The sequence below is a fragment of the Drosophila arizonae genome, chromosome 3, assembly GCF_054131065.1.
Source record: "Drosophila arizonae isolate 15081-1271.41 chromosome 3, UAZ_ARI_1.0, whole genome shotgun sequence".
Lineage (NCBI taxonomy): Eukaryota > Metazoa > Arthropoda > Insecta > Diptera > Drosophilidae > Drosophila > Drosophila arizonae.
This window is the reverse complement of record NC_142923.1, coordinates 27580257-27596945: the sequence shown is the minus strand read 5'-3', so window position 1 is coordinate 27596945 and position 16689 is coordinate 27580257. Positions and strand designations below refer to the sequence as shown.

The following is a 16689-nucleotide window of genomic DNA, read 5'->3' as shown; positions in this document are numbered from 1 at the left end:
TTTAAACAGCAACAAAATAACCTGTTAAGCTTGCGAAATATATATAGACATACATTGGAATATAAACAATTAATTGCAGTTCAGCTGAAATAAGTCATATAAAATCAATTATTTTAAAAATATTGAAATGTGAAATCAATCTAGGCATAAGTTAGAGTGAGAGAGGGAGAATAAGGAATCTATTAAAGAAATTCAACAGACGATGCATCGCCAATTAAATTGTATTGGGTTTTTTATGATTATCAATCAAGTATATTTACAAAAATTAAAACAAAAAGTGTTTTGTTTTTTTTATTTACCTGCAAATTAAGTTTTAAATTCTAGCGCCATATGTTCGGTTTGAGCACTCGAATTTGATTCTTGATCACTAGGCCTTACTCCATTTATCATATGATATATCATAGTATACTATATAGATCTATGGGCCCATCACTTGACACAGCTAAGCTGACTTTCATTTGTAGAGCAGAAGAAACGATTTATTTGGATTTGCCAGACGCTTGCACTGATTGCCGGACCATCAAGTGACTGGACTAGAGAACTATTTATAGAAGCCACAGTCACGCTCTGAGCTATATTTAACCCAATCAAGCATCGGGCCTGACCTCTTGGGAGCCTTGGTTGGGTGCTATAAAAGCCGGAGGCCAATTCACAGCGCAGTTCAAGTTCAGATCGAGAGCCCAGCAACCGTTCTATAGCTATAAGATGGAAAAGGTTCTTGTCATTTTGCTGATGTATTTCGCTGCAGCTGTTTTTGGAAGTGGGGAATCGTGTGCACCCGGCAAGAGCTGCGTCTCCTATGACCTGTGCAATGAGGGTCTCCTTGTGGATGGCCACTTCTACTCCGATCGCAGTCGCACTCTGCAGGACGAGCAGCACTGCCACTATATGGAAAAGTGCTGCAGTGCGAACGAGACGGTAGGTAGAGTCGCAACTCTTATGCAATGAGTCCTTTCTAAAGTTGAGCTTCAGCTTGCAGTTGGTAACGGATTCAACTATAGCGATGCACTGTCAGCACTGCCTCAGTGTGGCGGACGCCTGGATCTTTGGCTTCATTTGCGTCCGATGGGATACAAGAAGCAGGAGTCAAAGTTCGGCGAGTTTCCCTGGCTGGTGGCGATCTATGGAGCAGACGGATACCTTTGCAGTGGAGCTCTGATCACACCACTTGCTGTTCTAACCGCCGCACACTGCGTCCAGGCCCAAATGGCAACGGATCTGCGTCTGGTGGCAGGCGAATGGGATGCAGCAGTTGAGCTAGAGCCATTGCCGCACCAGGAGCGAAATGTGTCCGAGCTGCTAATCCATCCCAACTACACACAATCCCCCGCAGCTCACAATCTGGCACTGCTGCTGCTCGACTCACAGGCGGCATTCGAGCTAGCGCCACACGTGCAGGTGATCTGCCTCCCGCCCATGCAGCTCCTCTACAACTACAGCCAGTGCTACGTGGCGGGCTGGCGGCACTCGGAGCTCAGTCCCAATGAGAGCCTGCCCAGGCGCTGGCCCCTCTACATTCTGCCGCGCGATCAGTGTGGCTCCAAGCTGCGCTTGGCCATCTTGGGTCGTCGCTTTGCGCTGAACGAGACGCTCCTCTGCACTGGCGGCGACAAGGACCCCATTGTCTGCGGCGACATGGGTGCCGTTCCCCTAATGTGCCCTCTCCCCGGCAGCGATGATCGCTATGTGCTCGCCGGGCTGCTGGCCCGTGCCGCCCGTTGCGATGGCCCTCAGCTCTTGAGCATCTACTCGAACGTGAAGTACTACAGGCGCTGGATCGATCAAAAGTTGAGCGAACGCGACCTGGACATAAGACATTATATGGTTTAAGGTAGATGGAAGGAAATAAGAGAGAGAGAGAGGTCTTTATGCTGAGTGCTGTGCAAGAATTTCTAGCTTTTATAAAACTTAAGGATCGATATACATACATAAATACATAAATAAATAGATAATAAATCTGCTTTAGAACTAGAATCGTCAATTTGACAAGTGTATTCCTATCGATATTCTTTATGCGTGCATTATTATTATGGCATTATCTTGCTAGAGAAATTGGAGATTGAATAAATATTTGGCTTGAGCAGAGCGACAAAGGTTAATCATGGTGAGACACACCAATTTATACAAATGATCTATGTACATACATACATATATGATTAGGGGTAAGTTAAAAAGGCTGCTCGACATACATATGTACATACATACACATGCATCTACACGTACGTATAAGCACGCGCTCTGCTAACTGCGCAGTAAGCAGCGACTGCGCTTGGGCTGCGCTGCAGTGTTTGTAATATTGTGAGAATTTATTTATGGAATAATTTTCTTGTAGTGGGACTATCTTAATGAAACTATCAGAACGTGATCATAATAATGTATGTATATTCCGAAACACAAGTCTCTAGTACATGAAATAGGTCTTTACAAATTGTGGGCGAAGGGGGCGTGGTATCCATAATCTGTACATTACAAAATCTTCGTATCGATCAATTGAATATACACAGTAAATCTCAAGTCTCTAGGTCTAAAAGCGTTCAAACACTAACCAGTGTTGTCTGAAAAAACGAAATCTATTTATCGATCAAAAATATATCGGGTGAGTTATCGAATGAGAATATCGAATACTGGGACTGGGCTATATTAACTCAGCTCGTCGTCCTGATCGAGAATATATATACTTTATGGGGTCTGCGATGATTCCTTCTGCCTGTTACATACTTCCCACAAAACCAATTTACCCTGATTTCCTATTTTCAATGAACAGAGCAGAGTTAGAGCTCAGGGTATTTCCTAGTTAGGCACAACCAACTATGCCAGCTACCTACTAACAGTTATATGAACATGTTCATACACTACCTGAAATATTGGGTAACTCCTAACAAAGTTGACGAGTAGATCGGCTTCGCCTTCAATTCTTTGCCAAACAAATTTGTTCTTCACTCTTTTTTTACCATTGAAATTTATTGAATGTAGCTCTAAAATCAAAAATAACATACATAGCTAATACATACGTATATAGATCAATTGATTGAGGATTTCAAAACTAATCCATCTGTTGCATTTCATACTTTTGTATATGGATCGAATATAGCTCCAAAATATTATATAACATTGGAAATATGTATATGGATTAATTGCTTAATAATCGAAGACTGTGCTGGATTCTGTTCAATTCAATTTCAAGTTTGTCTTTTGATTTTACTTTTATTCCACTTCAGATATGAATTCCAAATGTGTCGCATATTGAATGATAAAACCTGGTCTACAAGCAAAACAAAAAATAAGCATACTATATATAGGGTATATTATGAAAAAATATCTGATGCACATAATGGCGTATTAACTATGCTAAGTCGATGCTCGAACTTATCATCCGCTAGGGTGGGCCCACACGAATCTCTCATGGGATGGGGCTGGTATGTGTCCCGGTTGGTCAGCTCATTCAGTCCTGCGTCAGTCCCAGCCAGCTCAAGCAACGTCACAGCGTATCGTTGAACAGACGTTTGCTTTTCGTGAAGTTGGGATGAATGGGGCCGGGCAGCACGTGCGGCTTGAGAGCGCTTTTGCCGGGCTGCCGGTTCGCATCGTAGGGCAGCTGCGGCGATAGCTTCAACTGTCGATAGTAGTCGCTCTTGGGGTAGGCGCTGTTGCACTTCGTCATGATGCGGACTCGCTTGCTGCCGCTTCCCGTCTGCGGCGCTGCTGCTAGTTTCAGCCGTTGTGCTGGATTCTTGGGAGTTCCTTGGACAGCGAGCGGATTCATCAAGAGCTTGCTGTTGGCTTGCTTCAGTTGCACTTTGCGCGATGGCACAAAGTAATCCCTTTCGCCATCCTCCAAGGGTGCGTCCCAGCCGTTGTTTGACTTCGTCGTGGATTCAGCTGCTTTAGTTTCTCCCTCTGTGGTAGATTCCTGTTCGGGTTGTGGTACTTTTGGCTTCTCAGTGGCCGGCTGCTTGGCCTGCTCCTTGGACTGAGCCTTGGGCTGCTGTTTCGATTGCCCCTTGGACTGATCATTGGATATTGGCTTGGACTGCTGTTTGACCTTTTGCTTGGGCTGCTCATCCTTCTCCTTAGTGACTTTCTTAACCTTGTTTAGCACTGGCTTATCTTCCACTACCGTAGTCGTTGTCGTAGTCTGCTCGGTTGCATCTACCTCCTCCACCACCCAGGCATTATTAATGCTGGAGCGTACCTTCTCATTGTGCTCGACTTGCTTCTGTAGTTTGGGTGACAATGCTTTCTTGATGACATCGTCAAAGTTGTCCTCATCTACCTCATCGAAGTTGATAGACTTGAGAAGACGCTTTCGCTTGGATTTGCTTAGCTTTTTGAGACTGCGCACAGTGCCAAAGTTCGACTCCTCAAACTCATCAGCCTCACGGATCTTCTGCTCCACGAGCTCTGCAAATGGTGTGCCCTCGGGCTTGGGCATGTTACGCACACCCAATGGAAATTCGCCGCTTGCATACGTCTCAAAAATGTGGACTAGCTTACGCAGTCCCTTGCGCCGCTTGCTGTTGTAGTCCTGCGTGCGGAGCAGTGTCTGAAGCTCGTCCAGCACACAGTCGGCATTTAGCGGTAGTTCTGGCATCAGGACATCTACGTTTCCTGCACGTGGATCAAGAGTGGGGGTTTCTTGCTGCTGCTCCTCCTCATCCTCTTCCTCCTCCTCATCGAAGCCAGAGTCCATCTTCTCCACATCGTCTATGGAGCTGCTGGGAAAACCCATCTCTTTCCATGCCTTGTATTTCTCGCTATATTCTCTACCCAGTTCACTCTGGTAGAGCAAGTGATAGAGGACGCGCGTGCGGCACTGCGACACTAATTTGGCGTCCCGCTGTGTACCCACATAGTGTACAAACGGGCGCAGGAAAAGATTAACCTGTTCGGCGGTGATCTCCTCATTGGCTGCCTTGGCCAGCTCCTCGAAGAACACATCCATGTAGTGCATAGTAATCCCACGAGACTTTGGCTGCGCCGCAAGCACCGACTCATTCATGCTTTTATTAAATGCCTCTATCAGATCCTTGTCCCATTTGCTTTTCTTGAGCAGGCGTAGCATGTAGCGCAGCATACGACGTACAAGCATCAAAAATTTATCCATTCGCCACTGATCAATGCCAAACCACTCCTGGCACATAGTGCGCATAAAGGCGCTGAAGTACGCCAGACTGCAGGCAGTGTTGCCTCCAAAGCTGTCTATCATTTGAGCCAGCTGCTCGGCTAGCTCCTCTTGCACAAGCGGCTTGTCCGACATCCATACGTTGTAGTACAATCCTTTCCAAATCCGCATGAAATCGTCCTCGGTGAAGGGAAACGAACTTGCCGCTCGCAGCTGGAACCATTTTCGCAATTTGCGGATCTGACGATTTCGCTTTGTTAAGTCATTGCAGGCCAATGCACGCACGATTTTCACCTCCTGCGCAATCACAAGCAACTCCTTTGGCACCTTGGCCTGTGATGCACCATTGCTATCTTCGCTCTCATTGCCTTTGTCAATTGCAGCCACCTCAGCGCTGCGCTTTATTGGTCGCTTTTTTGTGACCATAATTGATTGTTAACAAAACGACAGGAACTTTTTCTCAAATTCCTCTGGTATGTATTGAACGCGGTTGCTACGAGAGAGAGGTGGGCGCACGTGTTGTGCGGCCCCGCAGTAATCGATTACTATTTGAAGCTCTGTTTGTCACATTTTGCAACACTTGTCAGAATTGCAAGCGTTCAATATTGTAAATACTAGAAGGTAATGCGACGAAATTCATACAAACTGTTTCAACATATCATCATGTCGTCTTCATATGACAAATTTTGTTATCTTTTAGAAAAAAAATCTTAAATGCATTACATATATTATTCTGTTAAATATTGTACATATAAAGAACTATATGTATTTATGCATTTATGACATACTAGCGGTTAAATAAAATCGATAATAACTTTTCATTCGAAGTTTCGTGGTTTCGATAATTAATATATTTATTATTGTTAACTCGTTAATTAAAATTAAACTCTTTTATTGAAACAAATTAGTTACAAAATCATTTTATTCATATACATCAAGCATTTACATATGTATTTCACGTATATATTCTTACCGGCTTTAAATACTAAAGAAATAATGCGTTGCTGGGCAGCACTTTTAACCAGCTGACATTCTAAGTAGCAATTCAGACTAAATTGGCCTTAAAAAGTTAATATTTTTAAAACTTCATCATCAAAATGCCTGTGTTAACTGTAGAAAACTCAGAGGACTATCAGAAATACATTAGCGCTGATAAAACAACTGTTGCCCTGTTCGCTGCCGACTGGGCCGAACAATGTGCTCAAGTTACCGATGTACTCAAAGAGCTGGACAGCATTTTGGGCGATAAGTTGCAATTCATTACGCTAAATGCTGAAAAATACCCTGATATATCAATGAAACATCAGGTAAGCTTATCTGCACACCGGACGCCTGAAGATGTCTGTACAAAACGTATTTCCAGATCGAGGCAGTGCCGACAGTAATATTCTTCAACAAGGGCTCGGCTGTGGATCGCGTGGATGGTGTGGATGTTGCTGCCATCACCAGCAAGTCCAAGAAGCTCGCCGAAAGTGCAAGCAGCGCTGCGGCAACTGGACAAACCTTGAAAGATCGTTTGACAGCGCTAATCAATAAGGCGCCGCTGATGATATTCATGAAGGGCGATCGAAACGCTCCACGCTGTGGCTTCTCCAAACAGCTTATTGCTATCATTAACGAAACAAAGTATGCACTAAATCTACATTTGTGGACAACATTTAATTTCGAGATATTTCAGTTTGCCGTATGAAACTTTTGACATTCTTTCTGATGAAGAGGTTCGTCAGGGACTGAAGACTTTCTCAGACTGGCCAACATATCCTCAAGTTTATGTAAAAGGCGAACTTATTGGGGGCTTGGATATTATCAAGGAGCTGCTAGCGAACAACGAACTGGAAGCGTCGCTAAAGGGCTAAACATTTCAAGTCATCCATCCTCTAATTAGTCAAATGAAATCTGGAACAACCAATGCTTCTCACAAATTTACAATGTCCAAAAACTTTTATATAAATAAATAAAAGTGTTTTTGACAGTTTTCAATATATGGAACCATTTCCGACTTAATTATTTTTTGAACTAATTTAATTATTTAGTGCCTATCGTTTTAAAATAATTATTTAAATGGTTAGCGAACATTTCCATGTGTACCTTAGTTATACGCATTATACAACACTGACAAAGCATAATTTGCTTAGCAGCACTGTAGCTGTAACAATCAGCTGATACGAGCGGCTTGCGAATAATTGTGAAAGTCCGAAATTACTGAAATACTACACAAATTGAAAATGGCTGAAGCCAACCCAGATGTCGTTGACGGTGAAGAAAAGAAACTTTCAGATATTTTTTTAAGTGGATGGAATCTCTTTGACGAGCTGGAGGTAACCGATCTGCCTTTCAATGGCGCTCCATTTCAGGTGAGAATAGGCAAGTCCAAGTCCTCTACAAGTATTAACAAATATTCATATTTTATATAGAGTAAAGTAAAAGAAGCAATGGGTTATTTCGAACAAGCGACTGTAATTGTCAATCAAGTGGGAATGTTCAGTCCTAATGAACTTATTGACGAGGTATCAACGGAATCGCTGCCCTTCATGCTCTTGCCATATTTCCTGGGGAAACTTACCACGAAGATCAACAATCCAAATGGTATAGAAGCCATAGAGCTAGGAGAAGTCTACTTTAAAGACCATCTGCAACGTTGCCAAGAGTACGAGCTCTGTGAAGCGCCTAAGAGCAAGGCGCAGCAGGACGGAAAGACGGATGCTGCGCAGCAGAAAAGCGAACAACGCGAACTGATTGAGGCTGCATACAATCGCAATGATAAAATTGCACAATATCGGAAGATGAAGGAAATTGACGAGTATATGACTCGGTTGCGCGCTGCTGTTAAGAACAAAGCGGTCGATGATGAAGTCCGACGTGAATTCTTTTTAAAATATTTAGATAAGAGCATCATAGAGGCCAAGCAGGAGCTGGAGAGTCTTCGTCTGATGAAAGAAATGGCTAAGATGCGCCTAGCACGTATGCAAGCCGGCGAACAAAAGCCTCTAGAAAACTCTACAGCATATCAGCAGACGAATGCTCCTGACATTGGCCACAAACATGGACATCACCATCATCATCATGCAGAACCGAAACCAAAGCCACTACAACCTTTTATTATAACACGCAATGAGACACAGAAGGCAGTCTTCGGCTTAGGCTATCCCAGTGTACCGATCATGACCGTCGATGAATTTTACCAGCAGCGCGTTGACGAGGGCATCTTTCCCGACGAGCAAAAAATGGCAAAGATAAATCAGGAGAAGGCCATTGCTGCCGCACAAGATCCCAACGAGAAGGAAGACCAAGAGAAGGCAGCCATAGAACTTCAAGTGGAGGATGACGATCCAGAGTATTTAGCGCGTATGCGACGCATGGACGAGTACAAGGATGTGGTCCGTCGTGGAGATGGAAATCGTCATAATCGTAGTTGAACTACTTATCACACTCAACTCATTAATATACATTACATTGAACAAAATTAAGTATTTTGTATGTTTATATATAAAACAAGCAGAGTAGACATCTTCCAAGCTTCAAATCCAGAAAAACTATACGTAAAATGCTCTTCATTACAGAGTCTAATATGCGCTTTATTAAGTAAGTAACATATTTGGATCAATTTTTCTTATATATGCCATAGAAAAACCAATAATACGATTGGAGATAACTGTTGGAGTAATGCCCAATCAATATTCTGTGAAATGAAATAAAATTCTTATCATTGATCAAAACTTAAGATCATGAGATTTTATTATTTGACATAGTACAGAACTATTTCAATTCAGTTAATTTCAGACAGTATTAGCTTAAAGATCAATTCGAAAATATATTGTTTAGAAAAAAAAATGTTAATATAAATAATTGAAAAGAAATCAAACTAATATTATGAGGTGAGGAATATTAAACTTCAAATAATAGTTGAATATTATATATAATTAATATTACATACATTACATTCTATATATTCTTAATTATAATATAAAAATAATATGATTTTATTTGAAAAGAAATTAGAATTGTTTATAGTGTTAATCTTATGAACATTAATAATTTCCATTTAAGAGAGCCAAACATCATTAATGTAATGTAATGTTTTAGGTAAATTACGATTTGGTCCTGAGCTTAACTTAATTTAAAAATCAACAGCAAGTGAACATCTTAAAATTATTAAACCTTAGTTTCAAACGAATTGCAAATCTAGTATTTTTACTAAAAGTAATTTTAAAAGTTATTATTTCAGCATTTTTTGTAAATGCAAGCGGTCACACCTCATCTAAACAACAACCACCTCAAACAACAACACAAAAAAGGTCTAAGAAATTGCAACTGAAGATAAGACAAAAGCACAATATTTTACTCAAAATATAAAAATTGCAATAGACACCTTTGCCTGAGCACTCAGTGGCAACAGAACGCACAAAGAATTAACTTCTGTACGTGGATAACGTGCCACCCATCCCCACGATTAACAAAAGAAGTGCAAGCACAAGCATGTCCGTCATTGATTTTATAAAGGGCTTACCCATATACGACTCGAACAACTTCACACTGCTGAGCAATGACCACGGCATTAGAACATCGCAAAAGCGTGCCTCCGTTTATTTGCCCACAGAGGATACGCCTGACCAGGCGCAGCTAATAGTGTTGGATAAAAGGTGCGTACTTCTGAGATATCTAACGCAACAGTGGGACAAAAAGACACTCCAGCGAAAGCGCGAACATGGCAACGACGGCAGCAGTAACAACACCAACAACTCTACAAATGGCAACAACAGCAAAAAGCGCCCACGCCTGGAGGCCAATGAGCTCAACTGAGACACTCCCGATTCTTATTAAGTACAGCTACTACCGTTAATATAAATATCCCCAAGCATATAATAAATATTATAAAACATAAATAACTGAATTCGCATTAATTTTGACTTCCTTCTGTTTATTCCACTTGATGACTTCAGTTTGTCCATTAGTATTTTTAATTCGGAAACAAATAAGATTTGACGACTTTATTTAAAAGCTAGTTTAGTGATGTCCCAAGTCGCTGGGGTCTGGTTTGCCGTATTGCTTCTCCCACCAGGCAACATATTCCTTCTTGCGTTGCTCACGTTTGGCAAAATACTCTGGATATTGTGCCTTCTCCAGAGGATGCCAGTAGTCGAGCACCCAATCCGGCAGGATGACCTCACGCTCGAAAGCACAGCCACCAGGACTGTTAGCAACTGTAAATAAAGGTGCTGCATGATACTAATCTTACCAAATGTGTGAGCACACTTACAGTTTCGCGGCTGGAAATGCTTTGTCTCAAAGAGTTCCTTTTGACCGCTGGCTAGCAAACGCATGCCCTCGGCCACATCCTTGTTTTTGTTCTCATCAAAACGAGCGCGCATTTGCACTGCACGATAACGGTAAACATCCCTAATTCCGCGGAAGATGTATGTAAAGGAAGATGCAGAATTTATTATATAATCAAACGGTTTACAATTGCAGCATTTCGACGAGCACTTACCGCCGATCATACCAGGCCTCCAGATTGCGCAGCGCACGCTTGTACAAGCTGCACACCTGGCGCTTGTGCGACACAATAGCCAAGGGAACTTGGGCCATGTCTAGTTGCTCAACTTGTATTAAATCTGTAATTCGCAGCTCGCAGTACAACAACAACTGTAACAGATGGTAGCTGTCACAAGTTGAGTGCTGTAAAACGACTTGCCTAAATTGTTTTCCAGCACTGTTTGCAGGGATGCCAGACTACTAGGTTCGTTATCGGATTTTATTTTGTTTTTTAAATAAATTACATATTAACAAGTATCAAGTAATTAATAACTCACAACTTAGCTCATAACATTCAATATACACTGAACAATATGCTCAGGTATTTTTAAAGGTTGTTCGGACAAATCCCCCGTCTGACTATCGTACATATATATCTCATTTAATACGCGACCGTTCTGTCCACCATCTAATGAAGAGACCAACACCATTGAGCCCTCAGACAACTCAGTTATTATTTGTTCGATGTCGTGCTCATTGACTTCCTCCCCGAAGTTGGGACCCTGCTCCGGTACTTCAGGACCAGGTGGCTCCGAAATGAAATCAACAATATATGTTGCATTGGTTTCGGTGGAATAAACCGTCTCGCTCCTGGTGACGGTGTCCATGTTACTTACACAGTTGCGGCCACCCTCCTCCAAATCGACGACCTTTTCACTTGTCATCTTGACCCTGACCTCAGCGTGTCCCTCGTCCAGCAATGAGTTAAGCTCCTGCTGCAGTTGCTCAGCCTTGGTCTCAATTATAGGATCGCTACTGATTTGTTCTGCTTCCATTTCCTTTTCTCTTTTGATCGCTGGAAATACGCGTAAAAGATGCACAGGCACGGGCTGATTCACTTCCGATATATACTCCTTCGGTCGCTTAGGATTGGGTTGCATCTTTTTAAGCACTTTTTGCTTCAACTTTTTTTTAACGCTGTGCTGTTGCTCATGCTTTTGTTGATGCTGCTGTGGCTTCTCTTGTTGCTGCTGCTGTGGCTTCTCTTGTTGCTGCTGCTGTATCTTCTCTTGTTGCTGCTGCTGTATCTTCTCTTGTTGCTGCTGCTGTATCTTCTCTTGATGCTGCTGCTGTGGCTTCTCTTGTTGCTGCTGTGGCTTCTCTTGTTGCTGCAGAGGTAGCTTCTCTTGTTGCTGCTGTGGTAGCTTCTCTTGTTGCTGCTGTGGTAGCTTCTCTTGTTGCTGCTGCTGTGGCTTCTCTTGTTGCTGCTGTGGTAGCTTCTCTTGTTGCTGCTGTAGTAGCTTCTCTTGTTGCTGCTGCTGTATAATCTCCTGTAGCTTCTCCAGTTGCTTCTCCATTGGTTGTTTCTCCTGATGCTCCCCTTGAGCCTGATGACACTTCAAAGGCTGACGCTTGCGCTTGGCAGCTCCACCTTCGCCCTGGTTTTGCAGTGCAGCTCGACGTTTGGCCAGCGCGTGCTTACCCAGCTTTTCCTTTGTCACGTGCTCGTTCTCGTACACCAGATCGCCATCGGAGAGTGCGCGCGTCGCCTTGCTCTGCTGCGACTTGGCTCGCTTCTGCAAAGGAATGAGTTCAGTTTGAGTAAACATTGGACATAGGAGATAACAGACGAACCTTTCTTGGTTGTTTTGCCTTGGCTGAAACGATTTGCTGCCATTCGCGGTGCACCTCATAGCGTTCACGGTCCTCCAATTCCAGCTGATTTTTGAGCTCCTGAATATTGAAGGCCTTCGGGTAGAGCAAGGCCTTATTGATTAGCTGTCCGTTGACGCGCTCCTCCCGCTTATACTTGAGCTTAAGGTCGCGTCGCGTACGCTTGGGGAACATTTGACACATGAGCGAGAAGTCGGTGCCAATGATTTGGAGACTGCGATAAAAGCGGATGGTGTCATCCGGTGTCCAGGTGGGCGTCCGCTTGTGCCGCTTGTAGAATCCATTGTCGCCAGTTGTCTCGTCCATGAGAATAAGCGACGAGTTGGCCAAAACCTTGCGCGCCTCCACCTCGGCGGTAGTCTCAATCTCCAGAGTCTTCTCGTCGATTATCATTTCCCCATTGGCGTCCAGTTTCAATTGCGGCACAGGCATGGCTGCTGTTGTGGCAGCCGGTTCTGTCTTGGCCTCTAGCAGCTCATCCGAGGTGGGCTTCGACTCGTCCACACTGCCGATGCTGCTGCCATTCGCCTCCGCCTTAATGGTAGTCACCAGAGGTTTCTGCTCCATGGGATTGCTCTCGGGATTGTAAAAGATCATGTCAAACATTTTGAACGTGGACTTATCCGGGATGCCTTTGTTGAATCGCGTCTCAAAATCTCGCTTTACATTAATGCGCTGCTGCGCCTGGGTCAACGCCTTGTCGCTCTCTCCCTTTCGCTGCTTGCCGCCACCGCCGCCGCTGTCCGAGTAAGCCGAGCAACTGGATTCCGTGCGTATACGCCCCATGCCCGGACTCATGACACCACCTGGAAAGTACTTCGGTGAAGCCTGCACCTGCTGCGGCGTCCCGCTCACGCCACTCATTGACGAGCCGCTCAAGTAGCGTTCGCGCCTTGTGGGCGTGCCCGGCGACGGGTAGTCGCCATCGAGATCAGCCGCCAACGGTGAGCCCACGAAGCTATTGCGACGCTGCCCAAACACGGGAGTGGGCCGAACTCGCTGTCGAGCTTGCGCCTTGCTGGGCGACATGGGAAATCCGCTGGCACTCTTCTGCAAGTCCATTTGTATAACATTATCCTCCAAGTCCGAGTGGAACACATCGTCCAACTGGCCGGCGTTGCTCGCTGCCGGCATTTTAAATGCCACTTCAGATGCATCGTCCTCTGGATGCTCCTGCTTGGACGAAGGAGTGGGGTGGTTCAGTGGCTCAGCTTCAACGCGTGCCTCTGGATCGGTGTCTTCCTTGCGCGGCTTGCGCTTGATCTGCGTCAAGTTGGCAGGGGCCTTAATACGTTGCCGTCGCGAAGACATTGCGTCACTTTTCAATCAAACATACATATATTATGCATTTACTCGACGACAGTTCTTTGCGAAATGCCGTGTGAAGAATAAAGGCAACAGATGTAAATGTGCAGCGCACGAGTTTTTACCACAAAAGTGTTGTACAACGTCAAACGGAAATTAAATAAAATTGTAAACAGTATGCTGGTCAAGCAAAATATGTTTAAATTAAATCATTTTTCGAAAATTAACTTTTGAATTATTTTGGAAAAATTCTATGTTCGTTATTTTGCAATTTTGTGGCACAAAGCTAACGAATAATGTTTGGCTAAGATCCAATCTGTTTTTTATTAGTATTAATTTCCGATACTGGTAACAAGCACAATAATAAATCCATTGCTTAGGTCAGAAGTAATTCTCATCTATATAGTTTATAGGGCACTTTTGCACTGGTTCATTCAGTAATTTTCGACGAATAAGACCTTTTCCTCACTGCAAAAACACGAATCGTTTAGCTCGCTGCTGCACGGCGACCCAAGAGCAAATATTGACAAAGCAGTGAGCCGCTTCAAATTGGTGCTGCAAAATTCGAGGGTTTCCCAGCACTGATTCGAGCAACAACAACAAATACGAATTGCAGGTTGCACGTTTTGAACGTAAAATGTGGGCGCCTTGATAACAAAGCAACAACGACGGAAACTTGTATAACATAACAAACAAAATTGTCAACAATTAAAGCAAAAAGAACAAAACGAAAACAAAAAAACAATCAAAATTATACAAGTTGAAAACGAGGGTAACAAATGTGACAGGAGGTGTGTGTGTGTGTCAAAATTTGAAGCGGAGGAACAAGCAACATTACAATAACAGTACAGCCGCTGCCGCTGTCCGATTGTTATGCAAGCAGCGCTGCAGCCCCCCACCTGAGCAGTGCAGCCCAAAAGCCGCAGCCGCCGCAGCAATAACAATCAATTAAGCGGTCGCCATGCTGCTCAATCGTTTCGTTTCAGCCATAAAAAATCAATCGAGGGAAACCTTGCGCGCCTGGACCTATCAATGCGAGTCAATATTCGCCCAGCGCTCGCGCCGGCTGCAACAGTTGCTCACGTTCTATCAGACCGTCTATGGCACGCAGGGACTCAAGCAGCTCTGGCGCGTCTATTATCGCAGTCAAATACAGCCACCGCTGCGCGGCATGGTGCTCAGTGCAGTGGGCATTATGGGCTTGAATGTGAAACGGCCGACGGCCGATGGCTTCGACTGGGTCAAAGAGCGGCTGTCGCTGGCTAACTTTGATTTGTGCCAGCGAGATATTGATTTTATAAATACGCTACCTGTGAACCAGCTGTGCGAGCGCTGCAAGGCGAAGAAGATGAAGTACTGCTATTGCACGTTGGGCAACCAGCGATGCAAGAAGGGCGGCGCTGTCATGCCACCGAGCAAGGCCGAACAGAAGTCCGGGAAGGATGAGGCGAGCATAAGCAATTGTCAAAAGTCAATGGACTATGAGTCGCGTGGGCCTGTGGGCCAAATACGCATTCAGGCCCAGGAGGAACGCAACTGGGAGCCGTACTTTAGCAAGAACGAGTTCAGCATTTGGCGGCGCGAGGAGCACTCATCGCTCTACTCGTACAAGGTGTATGCGCGATTCGATGATATTACGGCCGATGATTTCTTGCATGTACAAACGGATCTGGACTATCGCCGGCAATGGGACGATACGGCGCTCAGGCTTGAACTGATTAGCGAGGATCCGGCCCCGAACAGTAATTCACATCTCATCTACTGGGAGATGCAGTGGCCGCGCCTATTTGCCAACCGGGACTACGTATATTGTCGGCGCTACTACAAAGATGATGCTAAAAAGTTGATCTTTATTTGCAGTCGCGCTGCCCAGCATAGCACATATCCAGCTATATCGGGGAAGGTGCGTGTCACCGATTACTGGAGCCTGATGGTCATTAAGCCATTTCGAGGCTTCCATGAGCCGGGATTGCACTTTGTGTTGACATATTACGACGACCCGGGCATCCCGATTCCGCAGAACATCAAATCGTGGGTTACGCAGAAACAAATGCCCGAATTCCTTACCAAAATGTATGTGGCCACCAAAAACTATGCCTGCTCCCGAGCCATCAAGATGAAGGACATGTTCAATAGCTTTACGATAATCAACGATGAGTATACGGCAAACGAGCAACGCGGCAGCTGGCTGGGCAGCCTCAGCCGTCACAGGCGCAAGGTCAAAAACGACTCCGAGGTCGATCGCTGACCACTGCGCCGAGCTGCCGTTCCTCGAGAGAGCAAATAACCAATAACAATTAGCCAATCAAACGAGGGAAACCAAAACCAAAAGAAAGCAAACTACAGCAAGAAATACCAACAGCAATACAACTTCTTATCCCATGTTGTAATTCATATTGAAGTATATACACATATATACACACACACAAAACAAAAAACAAAAAAAAAGAGAGGAAAAGAACAATATTTTGATTAATTAGGGTTCATCTAATTTATAGAACTTAACAAATTTTTTCATCATCCATGCAAATGTGCAATAAAATACCATTCGCAACTTGGAGGCATTTAAAATGTTGGATCTTCTGTGCCACACTAAAGAAATCAATTATTGCTACAAATATATACGATATATAGATAGATACATATGTGTATATATCTGTATATATATTCAATTATACATATAAATTTAAACAAATATATTCACAAGCTAAGTCCAGAATATTGTCTTAATACAAATTACTGCAAGAGAAAGTGTGCATGTGCCCGACTAGCAGATACCCACTACAAGATGATAAGCGATCTAACCTACCTATTGATAAGCAAATGCAAGCCAAAGGCCCCAATTTCAACTAATTTTTTCGCTGCCAGTTTTAAATTATTACGACTTTTATTAATATATATATATACCCTTCACGAATAGTATACTATATGTGTACTATATCGATTTGGAATACAAATCATTCAGAGAAATCAACATATTTAAGTGGATATCAACTATTAATTATAATAATTATAGAAGATATTGCTAGTCCACAGTTGGCGTATCTCTGAGAGTCAGCTGTGATCCTTGCGTTGATAAGAGATTGTCAAAATTGATTCCTTGTTGAGAACGGGTC

The 16689-nt window shown here is 43.8% G+C and overlaps 8 protein-coding genes across 9 annotated transcripts; 5 read left to right on the top strand and 3 right to left on the bottom strand.

Annotated features, from left to right (window-relative positions):
• Positions 1–586: 586 nt before the first annotated feature.
• On the top strand, positions 587–1974 carry LOC108610315 (phenoloxidase-activating factor 2). The gene is made up of 2 exons (XM_018002334.2): positions 587–918; positions 973–1974. The coding sequence occupies exons 1-2, from the start codon at positions 706–708 to the stop codon at positions 1828–1830; spliced, it is 1071 nt and encodes a 356-aa protein (XP_017857823.1). The 5' UTR covers positions 587–705; the 3' UTR covers positions 1831–1974.
• A 1210-nt stretch (positions 1975–3184) lies between these two features.
• On the bottom strand, positions 3185–5680 carry Nnp-1 (Ribosomal RNA processing protein 1 homolog Nnp-1). The gene has a single exon (XM_018002318.2). The coding sequence runs from the start codon at positions 5546–5548 to the stop codon at positions 3479–3481; it is 2070 nt and encodes a 689-aa protein (XP_017857807.1). The 5' UTR covers positions 5549–5680; the 3' UTR covers positions 3185–3478.
• A 382-nt stretch (positions 5681–6062) lies between these two features.
• Positions 6063–7111, top strand: Grx3 (Glutaredoxin 3). Its single transcript, XM_018002350.2, has 3 exons — positions 6063–6429; positions 6486–6748; positions 6801–7111. Exons 1-3 carry the CDS (start codon positions 6220–6222, stop codon positions 6976–6978), a joined length of 651 nt encoding a protein of 216 aa, XP_017857839.1. The 5' UTR covers positions 6063–6219; the 3' UTR covers positions 6979–7111.
• Positions 7112–7242: 131 nt separating this feature from the next.
• Positions 7243–8843, top strand: Tap42 (immunoglobulin binding protein Tap42). Its single transcript, XM_018002351.2, has 2 exons — positions 7243–7476; positions 7537–8843. The coding sequence occupies exons 1-2, from the start codon at positions 7348–7350 to the stop codon at positions 8536–8538; spliced, it is 1131 nt and encodes a 376-aa protein (XP_017857840.1). The 5' UTR covers positions 7243–7347; the 3' UTR covers positions 8539–8843.
• Positions 8844–9348: 505 nt separating this feature from the next.
• Positions 9349–10013, top strand: LOC108610327 (DET1- and DDB1-associated protein 1). Its single transcript, XM_018002356.2, has one exon. It carries the CDS (start codon positions 9599–9601, stop codon positions 9920–9922), a length of 324 nt encoding a protein of 107 aa, XP_017857845.1. The 5' UTR covers positions 9349–9598; the 3' UTR covers positions 9923–10013.
• A 6-nt stretch (positions 10014–10019) lies between these two features.
• On the bottom strand, positions 10020–10811 carry ND-B22 (NADH dehydrogenase (ubiquinone) B22 subunit). The gene is made up of 3 exons (XM_018002355.2): positions 10611–10811; positions 10380–10519; positions 10020–10323 (listed from the first exon to the last, which is right to left on the bottom strand). Exons 1-3 carry the CDS (start codon positions 10706–10708, stop codon positions 10127–10129), a joined length of 435 nt encoding a protein of 144 aa, XP_017857844.1. The 5' UTR covers positions 10709–10811; the 3' UTR covers positions 10020–10126.
• A 45-nt stretch (positions 10812–10856) lies between these two features.
• Positions 10857–13723, bottom strand: Bdp1 (transcription factor TFIIIB component B'' homolog Bdp1). The gene is made up of 2 exons (XM_089464066.1): positions 12230–13723; positions 10857–12171 (listed from the first exon to the last, which is right to left on the bottom strand). The coding sequence occupies exons 1-2, from the start codon at positions 13577–13579 to the stop codon at positions 10936–10938; spliced, it is 2586 nt and encodes an 861-aa protein (XP_089320192.1). The 5' UTR covers positions 13580–13723; the 3' UTR covers positions 10857–10935.
• A 59-nt stretch (positions 13724–13782) lies between these two features.
• Positions 13783–16292, top strand: LOC108610314 (stAR-related lipid transfer protein 7, mitochondrial). Of its 2 annotated transcripts, none has more exons than XM_018002333.2 (2): positions 13783–13921; positions 13980–16292. In XM_018002333.2, the coding sequence occupies exon 2, from the start codon at positions 14535–14537 to the stop codon at positions 15819–15821; it is 1287 nt and encodes a 428-aa protein (XP_017857822.1). In that variant the 5' UTR covers positions 13783–13921; positions 13980–14534; the 3' UTR covers positions 15822–16292. The 2 variants fall into 2 exon arrangements, with proteins under 2 accessions (XP_017857822.1, XP_089320201.1); XM_089464075.1 differs by having other exon boundaries at positions 13784–13921; positions 13987–16292.
• Positions 16293–16689: the final 397 nt, after the last annotated feature.